This window comes from Dendrobates tinctorius, unplaced genomic scaffold (assembly GCF_039654945.1).
Source record: "Dendrobates tinctorius isolate UK_male_01 unplaced genomic scaffold, ASM3965494v1 ptg000011l, whole genome shotgun sequence".
Classification (NCBI taxonomy): Eukaryota; Metazoa; Chordata; class Amphibia; order Anura; family Dendrobatidae; genus Dendrobates; species Dendrobates tinctorius.
Window position 1 is genome coordinate 50801290 of NW_027361679.1, and position 18599 is coordinate 50819888.

The 18599-nt window shown below is 45.7% G+C and overlaps 1 protein-coding gene across 1 annotated transcript in view; it reads left to right on the forward strand.

The window, feature by feature from the left end:
* FRAS1 (Fraser extracellular matrix complex subunit 1) overlaps nt 1-18599 on the forward strand; it is a 692624-nt gene that overhangs the window by 544744 nt on the left and 129281 nt on the right. Inside the window, exons 40-43 of the mRNA XM_073542109.1 lie at nt 623-785; nt 1473-1605; nt 4823-5013; nt 11980-12133. Coding sequence (XP_073398210.1) covers nt 623-785; nt 1473-1605; nt 4823-5013; nt 11980-12133 — 641 coding nt within the window. The remainder of the gene's footprint in view (nt 1-622; nt 786-1472; nt 1606-4822; nt 5014-11979; nt 12134-18599) is intronic.

Consider the following 18599-nt stretch of genomic DNA (forward strand, 5'->3'; position numbering starts at 1 on the left):
GCTTCAATAGCCTCCATAGGAGGCTAGAAGCATGCGCAACCCGATCAGCTCTGCTAGATATGGGCGATGAGCAGATCGCACATATGTAGCAAATTTACTCCTGTGCTTTCAGCGCCGACCACCGGGTGGCGCTGAAAGCCATATGCCTGGAACAACCATAGAGGTCTCATAGAGACCTCTGGTTGTCCAGGCAACATGACGCCGACCCCCGATCACATGACGGGGGTCGGCAATGAGGTCATTTCCGGCCCGGCGGCCGGAAATGCTATTTAAATGCCCGCTGTCAACTTTGATAGCGGGATTTAACTAGTTAATAGGCGCGGGCGGACGGCGATTCTGCTCTCGCCTATTGCGGGCACATGTCAGCTGTTCATAACAGCTGACATGTCTCGGCTTTGATGCGGGCTCAGCGCCGGAGCCCTCATCAAAGCAGGGGATATGTCTAATGACGGACTGTGTCCGTCATTGGACATTAAGGGGTTAAAATGTTTGGACTTGAAGCATTTCATCCAGAATACCATGTTTTCTTTTTTGGTTAATGTACAAGAAATTCAGATAGGCATTTTATAGTATAGAAACTAGCTTAACCGTCAGTTTTTTGTTACGTACCTGTCGTTTGCAGGTATTCCACGATATCAGAGATGGACAACCAGCCACTCACTGATCTCTTCCACTTCACGGTGTACAATGAGGACAATGATCGTCTGGACAATCAGATATTCACCATCACCATTACACCAGCGAGTAGGAGTCTACCTGTAATTCAGTCTGGCGAACAAATAACTGTAAGTGTCCTTTGACTAGAGTAAAAAAAATCTAACTCCTCTTGATTTTTTTATTTTCCACTTATGAGCCACCATTTAAAGACTTATAAAATTGGAGGCCTATCCTCAGAATAGGTGAGAAATATTGGATCAGTCGGATTCCACTTCTCTACACTCTTGGCAATCAACTATCTGAAGGCGCCTCTGTGCTTGTGTCGGTGGTACAGAGTCTCTTCAATGTTAACATAGCTCTGGTTATCTGCTCACCGGACACATAGAGATGTCTGCTTTGTGCCAGTCACTTATTCTAAACCATTGCTACTAATTAGACAGGGTTTTGAGAAACGTAAAACAGTGAGAAACTACAACACTTGTGGCTAGCTGATAGATGGGGGTGTCAAGTGTTGGACCCCCACCAATTTAATATTGATAACCTATCCTAAGAATTTTAGAAGGTTGGATATCACCTTTAGAGTCAGGTGTCACGCATTTACCTGCCAAACCACATTGTTATAATCAATGAAAAAGTAAAAACAAAAACTCACTGTTTGCCTCTGGTTTAACCAACAGTTATAGAAAAATACTAACTCTTTATCTGATAAATGTTACGTGACTGACAAACTGTCCCACATCACTTGCTATACTATTAAGGACAAACAAAGTGGACCTTCTGCGGGAATACATTTAATGATTTTGCTAAATTCATAGGTGCAAGAAGGGGGGAGAATTCCGTTATCTGCACATGATATACTACCCCTGAAGTCTGTCGCGTTCGTACCTAGGCTACAAATGAATATTGTCAGAGAACCAAGGTTTGGTTACCTTGAGAACATAAAAAACGGTAAGTCTAGTATTTTCCCAATGCTTGGAATGAAATGTGAACAGTGAGTATTCTTTAATACTATCTGTTGTGTATTTTGATGTTAAATCAGTTTTGAGAAGCAAAACATATCTCTTCTGTGAGATTGCTTGAAACTTGCTGCTGGCTATACATTTCTTCCGTGACGTGCTAATGTTTAAATGAGCTGAGTAAAGATGAATGCGCTATCAGATGAAGAACTTTATATTGCTGCATAGGTGTTTCTGCAAGAAGTCAGCTGTATCCGACTTGGAAACTCCTTGGACTGCATTTCTCAAAATTAATGCTGTATGCTTGTGGGATACGCAAGTCTCATATACAGTTGTGGCCAAAAGTATTGACACCCCTGCAATTCTGTCAGATAATACTCAGTTTCTTCCTGAAAATGATTGCAGACACAAATTCTTTGGTATTATTATCTTCATTTAATTTGTCTTAAATGAAAAAAACACAAAAGAAAATGAAGCAAAAAGCAAAACATTGATCATTTCACACAAAACTCCAAAAATGGGCCAGACAAAAGTATTGGCACCCTCAGCCTAATACTTGGTTGCACAACCTTTAGCCAAAATAACTGCGACCAACCGCTTCCGGTAACCATCAATGAGTTTCTTACAATGCTCTGCTGGAATTTTAGACCATTCTTCTTTAGCAAACTGCTCCAGGTCCCTGATATTTGAAGGGTGCCTTCTCCAAACTGCCATTTTTAGATCTCTCCACAGGTGTTCTATGGGATTCAGGCCTGGACTCATTGCTGATCACCTTAGAAGTCTCCAGTGCTTTTTGAAGTGTGTTTTGGGTCATTGTCCTGCTGGAAGACCCATGACCTCTGAGGGAGTCCCAGCTTTCTCACACTGGGCCCTACATTATGCTGCAAAATTTGTTGGTCGTCTTCAGACTTCATAATGCCATGCACACGGTCAAGCAGTCCAGTGCCAGAGGCAGCAAAGCAACCACAAAACATCAGGGAACCTCTGCCATGTTTGACTATAGGGACCGTGTTTTTTTCTTTGAATGCCTCTTTTTTTCTCCTGTAAACTCTATGTTGATGCCTTTGCCCAAAAAGCTCTACTTTTGTCTCATCTGACCAGAGAACATTCTTCCAAAATGTTTTAGGCTTTTTCAGGTAAGTTTTGGCAAACTCCAGCCTGGCTTTTTTATGTCTCGGCGTAAGAAGTGGGGTCTTCCTGGGTCTCCTACCATACAGTCCCTTTTCATTCAGACGCCGACGGATAGTACGGGTTGACACTGTTTGTACCCTTGGACTGCAGGGCAGCTTGAACTTGTTTGGATGTTAGTTGAGGTTCTTTATCCAACATCCGCACAATTTTGCGTTGAAATCTCTTGTCAATTTTTCTTTTCCGTCCACATCTAGGGAGGTTAGCCACAGTGCCATGGGCTTTAAACTTCTTGATGACACTGCACACGGTAGACACAGGAACATTCAGGTCTTTGGAGATGGACTTGTAGCCTTGAGATTGCTCATGCTTCCTCACAATTTGGTTTCTCAAGTCCTCAGACAGTTCTTTGGTCTTCTTTCTTTTCTCCATGCTCAATGTGGTACACACAAGGACACAGGACAGAGGTTGAGTCAACTTTAATCCATGTCAACTGGCTGCAAGTGTGATTTAGTTATTGCCAACACCTGTTAGGTGTCACAGGTAAGTTACAGGTGCTGTTAATTACACAAATTAGAGAAGCATCACATGATTTTTCGAACAGTGCCAATACTTTTGTCCACCCTCTTTTTTATGTTTGGTGTGGAATTATATCCAATTTGGCTTTAGGACAATTCTTTTTGTGTTTTTTCATTTAAGACAAATTAAATGAAGATAATAATACCAAAGAATTTGTGTTTGCAATCATTTTCAGGAAGAAACTGAGTATTATCTGACAGAATTGCAGGGGTGTCAATACTTTTGGCCACAACTGTACATGCAATTCAAAGGGTTTTCCCATTATATTAAGCAATGACATATTGCTACCTATATAATTGACTCTGCACTCCACTATATGACGTAGATGAGACCATTTGAACATTTGTAATCCAAAACAGAACATGTGTGACGTTTCAGTCAACAATTGAGACTTGTGTCTGACCCAACATATTGTGGAAATCAGAGGAAGGGTGCACTATACGGCGGCAGAGGTCACTTTACCTGTACCACTGCAGGCTCTCTTCTCCAACTACCTGTTTATATCTTTGCCTGTTAACGGAGTGAAACCCTGCTTGTGCACCCAAGTGGCATACACTAATTTTCTAAGTAAATATAATTCTAAAGGTGCTATTGACATGAAAATTCTCATCAGATGTCAGTAACAACCCATCCAATCCACACGGGTAAAGAAATCGGTTAACCTTTAATTAATCTTAGTAATGTTTTCTTTTTCAGTGTGATCATTAACATTAGAACATTGGACTTGCACTTCTTGCATCTGTTTTCTTTGCATATACCTCTTTATGCTGTGATCATATTGCTGAGCTGTGTACATATTCTTCTGTATACATGAGATAGCACATGTATGGCAGTATCTGCAGATGTGGGTGTGTTAAGAATCTCACTGGGGTCCATAAAGAGCTCCAGAGCAGTACACAAAATTACAGTTTAGTCTTTTCAAAGTTCATTGAGATTTGTTAGTTGACTTTGTGTTGGGTTGACATTATGCACCATATTTCAGAAAGCTCATAGATCAATTTAGTAATACAAGTAGTTTGAGTGTACCATTTTCTTATAGTATGTGATATATTAGCCTGTGAAATGTACGACAAAGTCTCCTCCATTTCACATATATGTAACATGGCATACTAGACGATTACTGTTACAATACTGTCTTTTTAAATGTTTACATTTAAGGTGTCTATTTGGTGATCTTAGTTGGAGTGTATCTTTAAATTATGCTGTAAAAATAATGACTTATTGATGGTATATGATATCCTATATCATAAATGTCAACTGTGTTTTCTTGAGTTTTCTTTATATACCACAGATCTTCCCACACTACAAAAACCTACCGAAAGGTTAATTGACTTCCTATGAAATTGGCTTTAGTTTAAAATACATTAAAAAAAAAACTATTTTAAGCCCAATTGGGGGACAGTTCTGTAAAGTGCTGTAGAATTTGTTGGCACTCTGTGAATGTGTATAACTGCAATATACTTTTTATTTTTTTATTTTTGCTTTGTAACACATTGGAGCAGGAGGTCGAACTTCTCTGGGAGGTCAGGAGGGCTCAGAATCTTCATTTTTAATTCAGGATATAATAGAAAATTACATCTACTATGTGCAGAGTGTCCATGACAGCGTGGAGCCAAGTGTTGACTACTTTAGTTTCTTTATGACTGATGGATCGAGCCAGTCTGAAATTCACAATATCACTATCACTATAGAGGTGAGTGTTTTTATTCGACTGGTGCTCCGTTCTCAAAATATTTTGTGCAAGGAAGATATGTAACCAGGCCATTTGATTTGTTCTCTTAAGTATGCAAGCTCAGTCAAAACAGCTGATGGCCAAAGCAACCATTTGACGTGGTCAGTTTTATTGTGCCCAATGCAGCCTTCTTAAAGGGATTCTGTCACCCCATTGTAGTCCTATCAGCTGCCGGCACCACCATCAGGGGCTTATCTACAGCATTCTGTAATGCTGTAGATAAGCCCCCCGATGTAACCTGAAAGAGAAGAAAAACAAGTTAGATTATATTGGGTCCGATGGGTGTCGCGGTCCCGTCCGGCACCTCCCATCTTCATACGGTGCCATCCTTCTTCTTACTTCTGCTGCGGCTCCGACGCAGGCGTACTTTCTCTGCCCTGTTGAGGGCAGAGTAAAGTACTGCAGTGCGCAGGCTCCAGACTGCGCTGACCTTTCCCGGCGCCTGCGCACTGCAGTAATTTACTCTGCCCTCAACAGGGCAGAGAATAGCTTAGTTACTCACCAATAACGGTGTTTCTCGGAACCCATGACAGCACCACGGAGAGGGGATCCTCCCATCAAGGACAGGAACCTACAGATAAAAAGGCGGCACCTCTCCTCCGCCCCCAGTTGGTTACAGAGCATCAGAGGGTCTCCCGGTTAGTTAACAACAAAAGTATATACATAACATTATAATATTGCATATTATGGAGAAGCACTGTGTCTAAACAAAAACACTCTACACACATTAAACCTTGCTCACCGCACACGTGAAGGGGGGGAAATAAGCGGGTGCTGTCATGGGTTCCGAGAAACACCATTATCGGTGAGTAACTAAGCTATTCTCTCTCACCCATGACAGCACCACCGGAGAGAATTTCAGAGATTCGTAGCTTAGGGAGGGACCACCGCCTGAAGGACCCTTCTCCCGAAGGTCAGGTCAGACGTAGAGGCTAGATCTAAACGATAGTGTCTGAAAAAGGTGGAAGGTGTTGACCAGGTGGCCGCCTTACAGATCTGTTCTATCGATACCTCTGATCTTTCTGCCCATGAGGTCGCCATTGCCCTTGTAGAGTGAGCTTTTAAACCCTCCGGGATGGTATTCCCGCTGGATGAATACGCCAGGGCAATCGCATCCCTTATCCACCATGCTTAGGGTTCTCTTGGATGCCTTGAGTCCCTTCCGAGGTCCCTGGAAACATACAAAGAGAGACTCTTTCTTCCTACATCCCTTGGTGGCCTCTAAGTACTGAACTAGGCACCTCTTCACATCTAGGGTGTGAAATCTCTTCTCTCCCCTATTCCTAGGATTTGGGAAGAAGGAAGGAAGGACTACTTCTTGGGACCTATGGAAGTGTGTCGCTACCTTAGTTAGATATGCCAGGTCAGTTTTCAGTATGACTCTATCGTCTAGGATTTTAGTGAACGGTGGTATCGCTGACAGAGCTTGAATATTGCTCACCCTGCGAGCGGATGTTAGGGCCACTAGAAGTACAGTCTTTAATGACAGGGTTTTTAGGGGTGCTGACTGGATGGGCTTGAATGGGGGCCCTGTTAGTGCAGACAATACTAGGTTTAGATCCCATGATGGTAATTTCTGGGTAATTATTGGTCTAGACCTGGCTACGGCCCTAATAAACCGTGCTACCCAGGGGTTGCCTGCCATGTCCTGGTTATACAGGGAACCTAATGCCGCTATCTGTACCTTCAATGTGTTAGTCGCTAGCCCCTGTTCTAAACCCTTTTGCAGAAATTCGAGAATTTTGTCAATCTGGACGCAATCCTGAACCCTTGCCCCAGAGCTGGACAGAAATTTCCTTCAAGTTCTCCCATAGGCACTGGTTGTGATCGGTTTCCTACTCTTTTGTAGCGTAGAAACCAGGTTTTCAGAGAACCCCCTCCCCCTCAGCAGTGCCCTTTCAAATTCCATGCTGTTAAATAGAGGTTCACTGCCTGAGGGTGTAACACGGGTCCTTGGGACAGTAGGTCTGGGAGATCTGGTAGGACCCAAGGGTCTGTTATTGACAGTATTCTCAGCCAGGAGGAGAACCGGGTTCTTTTTGGCTAAAAGGGGGCTATTAGTATCATTCTTGTAAATAAAATGATAGCGGGATTATATCCAAAAAGTATATATAGAAAGCAATGGATAAAATTTAACTTTTAATAAAAATCATTAAAATGATTTGACGAACATCACCCTAGTGAATAGACTCAAAAAACACAGCAAAAACCACAAGAACATAAAGACAAAGATAAAAATACTTGCAGGTATTTTCCTGCTTCCAGTGTGAGTATAGGGCCTCTTGATAATAATGGGTTGTCTTAAAGGTAAATGAAGTCACAGAAAGCAGAATCTAGCTATGACTATGATTTCAGACAATACCTAATTATAGCTACCAACAACCATATCAGATCCTGTCTAAGTGGGAACTGAATACACCCTTTCAGTCAATTGGAGCAGTGGTGGTGTAACAATTGAGATAAATTTGTATGCTAACACTGGAAGCAGGAAAATACCTGCGAGTATTTTTATCTTTGTCTTTATGTTCTTGTGGTTTTTGCTGTGTTTTTTGAGTCTATTCACTAGGATAGTATCATTCTTGCTTTGTCTTCTCTGACTTTCCTTATGACTGCCGGAATGAGAATGGACGGCGAAAAGGCATACATTAGGCCCTGTGTCCACGGAAGCATAAACGCATCCAGGGTCCGGGGATTTCCCCTGGGGTTTAGGGAACAGAATGCTTCTACTTTTTTGTTTTTGTGGTCGGCAAACAGATCCATGTCCGGGGTTCCCCACATTTTTACAATCTGCCGAAAAATGGACTGTTTTAAGAACCCATTTTCCCTGGCGTAACTGGGTACGACTCAGAAAGTCTGCTCTCTGGTTTTCTGTTCCCCGTATATGTAGTGCAGAGAGTGATAGTAGATTTGTCTCGGCTAGGGTGAAGATTTCAGAGGATGTGTTCATTAGTGTTCGGGACCTGGTTCCCCCCTAATGATTTATTTAGGCCACCGTCACCCGATTGTCAGAAAATATGCGGAAGTGATGACCCCGTAGCACAGGTAGGAAGTGTGTTAGGGCATAACCTACTGCCAATAGTTCCTTTTGGTTCGAGGAGGCTTCTAGTTCCTGACCTCCCCATTCCCCCTGAGCCACCCTGTTGCTCATATGTGCCTTGGGACTGGCATCCGTGGTAATTATGTGTGTGATTTTTATTACCCAGGGAATCCCTTTGGATAGGTTGTCTCTGTTTCTCCACCAAGCTAGGGAATGAATAGTTTTTGAGTCTAGTGTAACGTGACCTTCCAAGTGACCTCCTAATGCTAACTGGTTGGCTAATACATCCCATTCGAGATCTCTCGTATGTAGCTGCGCCCACTGGACCACTGGCAGGCAGGCGGAGAGGGACCCTAGTAGTGATATTGCTTTTCTTAGCGTCATGAAAGGGTTCTGAATCGCTTTTGCTACCATCTGAGCAATCCTCTCTTTTTTGCGGTCTGGAAGGTAACACTCCTGGGTGTTTGAGTCCAGTATTAGTCCTAGGAACTCCTGAACTTTGCTGGGCTCCAACCTCGATTTTTTTAGGTTTAGAAGCCAGACGAGGTTCTGTAGAGTGTGCATCACTCTCCCTCTGTTCCTTGCATCTTTGGGCCGAGTTGCTTGCTATTAAAAAGTCGTCCAAATATGGGATTATTAAAATATCTTGTTCTCTTAGGTGAGCCATCATTTCTGCTACTTGTTTTGTGAAAACTCGCGGGGCTAGAGAAATTCCAAATGGCAGGGCCCTGTACTGAAACTCCCTTATTTTGCCTCCTATGTAGACCGCCAGTCTGAGGTATTTTCGGGAGTCTTTGTGGATGGGGACGTGATAGTACGCATCGCTGAGATCTAATACTGTAATGAAGCAATGTGGGAAGAGAATATTGGTGGTTGACTTGATTGACTCCATTTTGAATTTTTGGTTTTTGACGTAATCGTTTAGCCTCTTTAGATTTATAATTGTCCGGAAGGTACCGTCCGGTTTGGTCACTAGAAAAAGAGGGGAGTAGAACCCTCTGCCTCTCTCCTGCGGGGGAACCTCCTGGAGGACTCTTTTGCTCAACAAGCTTAGGACCTCTTTTTCGAGAGCTTTTTGTTCTCTTATTGAAGATCTTAGTGGGGTCACCACATATTTTTGAGGTGGGAGAGAAAGAAAGTCTATCCTTAGGCTGATCCTATGAGATTTAATAACCAAGGGTTGTTCGATATTTTCCTCCAGGCTGGGAGAAAAAAGCTTAGCCTCCCTCCCACCCTGGGCAAACAGTCACTTGGAGGGTTTTTTTGTCTCGGGACGAGTTACCGAAGAAGAACCCCTGTCCCATTTCTGTTCTCTCGGGGGTCTCCTCTGAAAAAACTTTTTGTTTCGAAAGGATCTTTTAAAACCTGCAGGACCCAGGTTTGGGAATCCCTTCTTTTTATCCCCTGCCTTTTGGAGGATGTCATCCAGCGTCTCTCCGAATAGGAATTTCCCTTCACAGGGGATGGAGCATAGCTTCATCTTAGTCTGTAAGTCCCTGGCCAACATTTGAGCCACAGTGTTCTTTGGGCTGCGTTTGACAGGGCTGCTGCTTTGGATGACAACCTTACTGAATCAGCTGATGAGTCGGCTAAGAAGGCCGCCTCTCCCTTTATTACTGGAATGGATTCCAGGATCTTCTCCCTGGGTGTACCTTCCCTTAACTGTTTCTCTAGTTGATCCACCCATACCATGAGGGCTCTGGAGGTACATGTTGCCGCTATCGCTGGCCTAAGATTTCCCCCAGCTGATTCCCAAGTGCCCTTGAGGAAAGTATCTGCCTTTTTATCTAAGGGGTCTTTTAGAGTACCCATATCCTCAAAGGGGAGTGCAAATTTTTTTGAGGCCTTGGCGACCACCACGTCTAGTTTCAGGGCTTTGTCCCAAGACGTGGACGCCTCCTCGTCGAATGGATATTTTCTCTTAAGGGAAGGGACCATGGAGTTCTTCCTATCCAGTCTTTCCCATTCTTTTTTTTTCAGGCCCTGTACATTCTCGTTTAGTGGAAACACTCTGCGTTTCTTTTGTCCCAGTCCCCCGAACATTATGTCCTGGACTGATCTATAAGGCCGAGGGTCTGCCACCCCCATGGTAGACCTTACTGCCCTCACTAACATGTCTACCTCCTCTAGGGGAAAAGAGTGACGGCCCCCCGTTTCTTTGTCTGAGGATGGCGAGTCGGTGTCTGAAGTCTGTGAGGTAGCTTCCCCTGACGTCGAGACTTCTGACTGGGAGCCTACTACTACATCCCTTCTTTTTGCTTTCCCTTTGTGTTTTAGGGATGAAAAGGCACTCTGAAACTCCGATCGGATTACGGCTCTTAGATCCGAGTCGTAATCCGGGGTTTCATCACAAAGAACTTCCTGTATGCAGGATTTGCAGAGCTTTTTATCCCAAGAAGCTGGTAGTGGTCTGCTACAGGTGGGGCATTCCCTGTTCTTTGTTTTCTCTTTCTTCTTTCCCTAATAAGGGAAAGAAGTCTATTACAATGGGGAACATTCACGTAGATCACTTACCCCAGTATGCGCGGTTGCAGGTACCAGTTCGGGAGGTGGATTCAGATCCCTCACGGATTGATCCAAGGAAGGTGACTTGCTCCTCGCAGTCGACTTGCCGCGCTGCGTGGAGTGGCTACTGGACCGGCCCTCGCACTTGTCCTTATCTTTTTGCCGGTGATGGTGGTGTTGCCTGTGCTTCTGCTGCTGCTTAGGCTGCTGCTCTGGCTGCTCCTCGTTCTGGTCGCTGTCCTCCATTCTTACAGGACGCTTCCAGCAAGGAGTAGTTCCAGCGTTCTCTTTTTAAATTTCCCAGCCATGACGTCACTTCCTCTCCCAGCCTGCTCCGCTCTGTGCCCCGGGGAGCGCGCAGTGCGCATGCGCCGACCGCGGCGACCCGGAAGTCATCACCTTCATTTCCGGGGCAGCGCCATATTGGTACACCTCTGTACCGCGGCGCTGCCCACGCGTGTGCCGGCCTCCCCCAGTTTCCTTTCCGGGGCGGCGGCTCGGTCCTCTCACCCTGTGAAGCCTGTTGGCTACAGCGGTGGCGGCTTCAGGAACCGACCCCGCCACGACAGGGGCCTCCCTGCTGCCAGCATTACGGACGGGACGGCCCTGAACTCCTCTTCAAGGTAAGCTGCTGCTGCTGGTTCCACGGGTCACCCGTCAAGGACAGGAACCCAACTGGGGGCGGAGGAGAGGTGCCGCCTTTTTATCTGTAGGTTCCTGTCCTTGATGGGCGGACCCCCTCTCCGTGGTGCTGTCATGGGTGAGAGAGAAAGTATGGTTGCGCCGGAGCCGCTGCAGAGTAAGAAGGAGGACGGCATCGTATGAAGATTGGAGGCACCGGACCGTGACACCCCCGCCCCCCAGTGAGTATAATATAACTTGTTTTTCTTATCTTTCAGGTTACATCGGGGGGAGGGGGCTTATCTACAGCATTACAGAATGCTATAGATAAGCCCCTGATGGCGGTGCCGGCAGCTGATAGGGCTAAAATGGAGTGACAGACTCCCTTTAAATATTCAATGGTATAATGGTGAATATGGCATTATGTGATACATGTAATTTCCTTCCACACTGCGGAACCAAAAGTAATCAGAATGTACTGGAACAAATGAAAGTTTAATGAGAACATCAGAGCAAAATAAGCTGAAGTGATTTGCTCAGTTGGCTTCAAGGAAAGCATAAAACACTAATATGCAATCATTTAGGCTCAGTCAAAACAGTGATATGAGCAGGCAATGTGATGAAAGGATTTTGTAAAACAAAGAAGTTGCCGTAGTCTTTAATGTCTTATGTCACAATGTTCCTCTGTGACCGATCTTATTTCAGCTGTAAAGTGCACATGCATGGATATAATAAACTCTCTTTCATACATTTTCTGTTTATAGGGCAAAAACGATGAACCACCCCAAATATTTTTATTGCCTGTAGTTGTTCATGATAGTGCAGGAGCAGTTATAAGGAATACCTGCTTAAGTGTCCAGGACATGGATACACCAGATAACGAGCTCATTTTTGTTGTCACAAAAACACCAGTCCATGGTAAGTGTTTCATATATTATGTCTATTGTCTTCATAAATGGAGTAATATTAGTTTTATTGAAATTCAATTATTTTTCTAATTTGTTATAAAGCTTTTTTTAACCTCTTCTCGTCATCTGCTGTTACATGTACTGTGCCATACCCAGTAGAATAACGGCTGTGTATCAGAGCTAGGATATTACTTGAATAGTCACGGGTGGAACGCAGCTCTTTCTGTGTTGTTAACCTGTTTAAATGCCGCTGTCAATCTCTGACCGCTGGTTACCAGTGCATCAATATGGGGGGCGTCATTCTATGTGCTGGGTGACAATGGGTTGCAATGACAGCCCAGGATCTGTTCAAGACCTCCATGCCTGCCATCAAAGAACTCTGTTGAACCCAGCCTGCGGCTCAGCTTCCAAGGAGACCGAGATTTTTGCTATATGCAGCCTTAATAAGGTATTGCTGTATATAGTACTGTAAGAGGAGTAACAAATACTGTAAAAAGTTTTAAAAAAATCAGCAGGATCCAAAGCAACCCCTTTCATACAAATTGTTTTTTGGAAAAACATGTCTCTGATGAAGGTGGACTGTGCGGAGGCATCTCTTCAAAATCAACATAGAGTTCAAGACAAGATTTCTTAGACATTTGGGAGAGTATTATGGAACGTTTATCTTACCACATTCGTAAATCCTTGCAAGATCGTTTTGGATCACATGTATTCAGCAAAGGCTGTTGTCCTTTGCTAATGCTGCAACAAGTTATGTCTGCGATATTGAGACACAAAGCCGCACATCATAAGGATGAGATCCACTAGCACTACTATGATTTTCCTTGATGGGAGAGAGGACAAAGCATGGGCAATTTTTGTTATTGTTAAGGCTTACTTCATTGTTTAGCAACCTATTGCACAACATTTATATTGCTACATTGGCTTATAACAAAAAGGTTATACATAGAAAGGTTTAATTAGTTTTTTTCGTCAAATCAAGCATTTATTGCTCCATTTCCATTGCTTGTATACCTTATGTATTTTTATAATCCTAATAATGGTAATAAAAGCATCCTTCAAAAAAAGAAAATGTTTAACCGCTTCCCGACGGCTGAAGAAAATAAATGGTTGGGACCCCCACACTCCTCCAAGTGCTGGCATTTCGATGCAGAATGCTAGCTGCTTTGCAGCGGCAATATCATCAGGACCGATTATGTTATACCTGTGTTATATTCTAGATGATTTAGAAGCTTGAGTGTGGGAGTGGGTTCTTTCTCTCACCCCTCCGGCACACCCATCCCGAGGCTTGTCATGGCTGCCGGCGGTCAATTGATCCATTATTATTATTATTACTTTCACTCAATAATAAAATCTGAAAAAAATATTATGCCAATAAATACACAAGTTTGTGTAAAGACAAAATTAAAAAAAAGAAAACAAATTTGGTACCGCCACCTCTGGAACAACCGGATCTATAAAACTTTCACATTAGTTAACCCCTTTTATTGTAATAAAAATTAATAAAAAAAAGTGACAGAAAACTATGCTTTTACATCATACTGCCAAAAAAAGTGGAATAAAATGCGATCAAAAAGTTGAATGTAAATAAAAATGTTACAGCTAAAAACGTTATCTTGTGTCAAACAAAAAAACAAACCACCATACAGCTCCTTCAGTTGAGAATTAAAATGATACGCAGCTCTGGCTAAAAAAGTAAGAGAGGCCACTTTCAAATTTTCAGTTTGTCTGATTTTTCCCTTTATAGGTATATTTTTGAGTAAAATGTAAATTGTTCTTTTAGTCTACAAACTTCTGACAACATGTCTTTGAATTTCCAAGCAATAAATTTAGTGTTTTCCCTTCACCCATGACAGCACCACCTGAGAGAGGGATCCGCCCCGCCAGGACAGGGACCTACTGAGACATATGGGGCGGCACCTCTCCCCCGCTTCAGTTGGGTTCCTGTCCTGGAAGGAATCCCACTGTGGCGGTGCCTGTTATGGGCGAAGAGAAAGATAAAGACCCAGGCCCGTCCCGGCGTGGGAAGAACAGGTAGCATACCTGTAGCGCCGGCCGTCGGGTCCTGGAAGCGCAGTCCCCGGGGTCCCTGGGGCTCCGGGTTCGTACGGGCGTGGATGGGATCCCGGTGGCTCCGGGAAGCCCCCACCGCGCCGCCCTCCCCTCGCGCACGCCGCATCTCGATCCCCGTGGTAGGGGAGAGACGCTGGCGTCTTCCGGCCGCTGACGTCAGCGGCGCTTGGAATGCTGGGTGCGCCGGCTGACGTCAGCAGAAGGCGACAGTGTAATGGCGGCGGGTGCGACGCCGGCCGGCTTTCTGAAGCGCTGGGCCGGCGGTCGCAGGGGGGAGGGGAGGAAGACGCTCACCAGGCGGAGGCATGCAATTTAAAAGGAGGAAGACAGCTGTAGATCGGCGGTGCAAAATGGAGTCCAAGCAGGAACGTTCAGCGTCCCTGACTCCCTCACAGCCCTCTGGCAGAAAGCATGGAAGCCATTCAAGCAGCAGTCGCCCCAGCCGCAGGTCGGGGCACTCCTTAAAGTCCAAAGAGCGCGGGTCACGTGCTCCGACGCAGCCTTCAAGTCTGGTACCCTTGATTACGGGTGGTGAGTGATCTTCGTGAATGTTAGCAGTATATTAATAGGGGTTTTCTATTGTATGCTTCACCCTGTAGGAAAGACCCAGAAAAGCGGGAAGCAAGAAGAACAATAGGGATTGTGCTATATGTAAATCTCCCCAAGCAAGAGACTGGCAAAAAGATCTCTGTGCTTCGTGCATTCAGCGGACTATGGCGGAGGAAGCGCCTAGTTTCGCAGCCAATCTAATATCTGCCCTCAGGTCAGAAATGGAAGGCTCAATTAAGTCCTTATTGAAAAAAGGGAAAAAAAGCAGGAAGGATTTCCCTAGTTCCCCCTCAGATTCCGCGTCAGTATCATCTCAGGCGGAAAAATCATCCTCCTCAGACTCCTCAGATAGTGACACAGGGGGTAAGCCATGTTTCCCTGTAGAAGATACAGATGCCCTCCTAAAGGCCATTAGAACCACAATGGGCCTACAGGAAGAAAGGGCGGCTAAAACCCTAGAGGACGTCATGTTTGGGGGGCTTCAGGAGAGGAAAAAACGAACCTTTCCAGTAAACGCGAAAATCCAGGCGCTTATTGAGAAAGAGTGGAAAAAGCCTGAAAAATCGGGGGCCCTTCCATCCGCCTCTAAGAGACGATACCCCTTTGAATACAAGGATACGGAGACATGGGACAAAGTCCCAAAAATAGATGCAGCGGTGTCCAGGTCTTCCAAAAGGTTGGCCCTGCCCTTGGAAGACGCAGGGGTTCTTAGGGACCCGCTGGACAAAAAAGCGGACTCATATTTTATGCACGCATGGGAAGCGACAGTAGGAGGTCTAAAGCCGGCGATAGCGGGCACCTGCACAGCACGCTCCCTCATGATCTGGCTGCAGCAATTAGAAGAGAAGCTGGCGTCAAGGGTCCCAAGAGAGAAGATCTTATCAGACATGTATCTCTTGCACGGGGCAGCGGCTTTTTTGGCAGATACCTCGGCGGACTCTATGCGATTGACAGCCAGAGCAGCGTCACTATCAAATGCTGCTAGACGCGCGTTATGGCTTAAGGGCTGTCCGGGTGACCTTCAGTCCAAGGCCAAATTGTGCTCTCTCCCCTGCGATGGTCGATTCCTGTTCGGCAAGAACTTGGACGATATTCTGGAGAAAGCAGGCGATAAGAAAAAAAGCTTCCCCAGATTCCCTATGGATCAGAGGAGACAGCCCTTTCGGAGGGGGAGATTCAATAGAGGGCGTCCTCCCGCTGACAGAAGAAGATGGGAGGATAAAAGGAAGAAAGAATCAGGGTTTATGTTTGGTGGAGGCAACTCCACCTCAAAAAAGTCACCACAATGACGCCAGTATTCCAGTAGGAGGGAGATTGGCACTCTTTTTTCAGGCCTGGGAAAAGATCTCCTCCAATACCTGGATTCTGAGCATCCTAAAAGAAGGCCTGAAAGTCCCCTATATTCGTCAGCCAAAACCCGTGGTCGTCATCACACCTATCAGGAAGATGACCGAGGAACAACTGGCCTTAGAAACAGAAATCCTGAGCCTGATAGACAAGCGGGTACTGTCCGTGGTGCCACGCTTACAGGAAGGAAAGGGGTTTTATTCACCCCTTTTTCTAATAAAAAAACCGGATCAGTCGTTCAGGACAATCATAAATCTCAGACGCCTCAATCTATGGATAAGGAACCCGACCTTCAAGATGGAATCAGTAACTACGGCAGTGAAGCTGCTACATCAAGATTGCTTCATGGCCGTAGTCGATTTAAAGGATGCGTATTATCACATCCCTATCCATCCAGATTACCAGAAATACCTGAGGGTAGCGCTTTATATTCAGGGCACACTAAGGCACTTTCAGTTCAGGGCTCTTCCGTTTGGCATATCCATAGCCCCGAGGGTCTTCACCAAGGTCATAGCGGAAGTGACAGCTTTTCTCCTGATTCATGATACGGTCATAATACCATACCTGGACGATTTTCTTATAGTGGGCAGTTCAGAGGACCACTGTACAGCACAGTTGACTCAGGTGATCAACACCTTGCAAGAGTTAGGGTGGATAGTCAATTTCAAAAAATCAAAATTACAACCCCTAAAGAAACAGACCTTCCTAGGATTTATACTGGACTCAGAAAGGCAAGAGTGTCTGCTCCCAGAGTCCAAGATAGAGAAGGTGCAAAATCTGGCCTTGGCGGGCCGAAACCAACCATGTATGACATTAAGAAAAGCAATGTCCCTACTAGGTACCCTAACATCCTGTATTCCGGCGGTCAGGTGGGCTCAGTTTCACACCCGGCAACTCCAGGGGGAGATACTAAGAGCACAAAGATCGCTAAGAGGGCGTTTGGAAGGAAAGCTGGAGCTTTCCTTAAAAACCAGAGACTCTCTCAACTGGTGGTTGAACGAGACAAATCTGACCGTAGGAATACCATGGGACAGACAGGCGACAGATATAATTATAACAGATGCAAGCTCCTCGGGGTGGGGGGCACACCTAAGGGGCCTCATAGGTCAGGGTTCCTGGACACCTCAAGAAAGGAAGGCATCCTCCAACCTGAGAGAACTGTGGGCAGTGGGCAAGGCCCTAAGCTACTTCATTCCGCTACTCCAGGGTCGAGATGTACGCATCATGTCAGACAACAAGGTAGCAGTGGCATACATCAACCACCAATGAAGGACAAGATCACACTCCTTAATGGAAGCAGCAACAGACATTCTGAGCAGTGCAGAGGAACACCTACACTCTGTGACAGCCCTACACATAAAAGGGGCAGAAAACATAGAGGCAGATTTCCTGAGTCGCAATACCCTGAGGCAAGGAGAATGGGCGCTAAACCGGTCCATTTTTCAAAAGATAATTCAGCTTTGGGGGGAACCGGTGATAGACCTCTTTGCAAACAAGCACAACAGGCAAACAGAAAGGTTCTGCTCTCTAAACCCGAGGGAAAATCCATGGGCAGTGGACTCGTTGCACATCCAGTGGAACTTCAGTCTGGCTTACGCGTTCCCCCCAGTAGCTCTGATCCCAACTGTGGTAAGAAAAATCAGAAACGATCAAGCCAGGGTGATTCTAATAGCTCCATTTTGGCCAAAAAGGCCCTGGTTCGCTCTGCTACGGAAGATGTCCCTCTCCGATCCATGGGTTCTGCCAGAAATCCCGGACCTACTAGCTCAGGGTCCAATATTGCATGCCCAGGTCAAAGGATTCCATCTGACGGCGTGGAATTTGAAAGGTCGCTTTTAATGGATAGGGGGTTCTCCCCTGGGCTGGTGGCCACTCTGCTAAAAAGCAGGAAACCGGGGCGTGGCCTAGCGCACGATGTGAGAGGACGTGCAGAGGAGCTCTCCTGCCACAGTATCCCTGATTATAGATATTTGCAGCGCCGCCGAACGCTGAAATTCCCCCACGGAGTGTGCAGAAACCTGGGGAGTAGCAGGGAGTAGAGTGCGGTCGGGTGGAGAAGAGCCACGCAGCAGGATGACGCGCAGGAGACAGAAGGAGCTGGCAGCGTCTGGAAATGCTCAGGCCCAAGATGGCGCCGAGGCTGCAGAGGAGGCGGCAAGGGCGAGCGCGGCATATCAGAGGAAGATGGAGGTGATCGCTCGGCTGGAACGCTTTGCAAGGTCAGAGGAGGCTGCTAATGAGCGGTCAGAGGCTGAAGGGGAGAGACCTGACCCAGAACATGTCCCTGGGACACAGCAGGAAGGAGGGGGCCAGCCACAGAGTGGTGGGGAGGAATGGAGATCCCCTGAGGTGGCTGCATGTGCTGGCCAGCCTGAGCAGCCAGACATACTGGATGTAGCAGAGCCGACGCTCAAAGACATATTCTCTGTGGTAATGTACAACAAATCTGCCCTTGCAGCTCTGAATGGTCGTGTGGATGATTTAAAGGGGGAGATGGCTGCGATTCA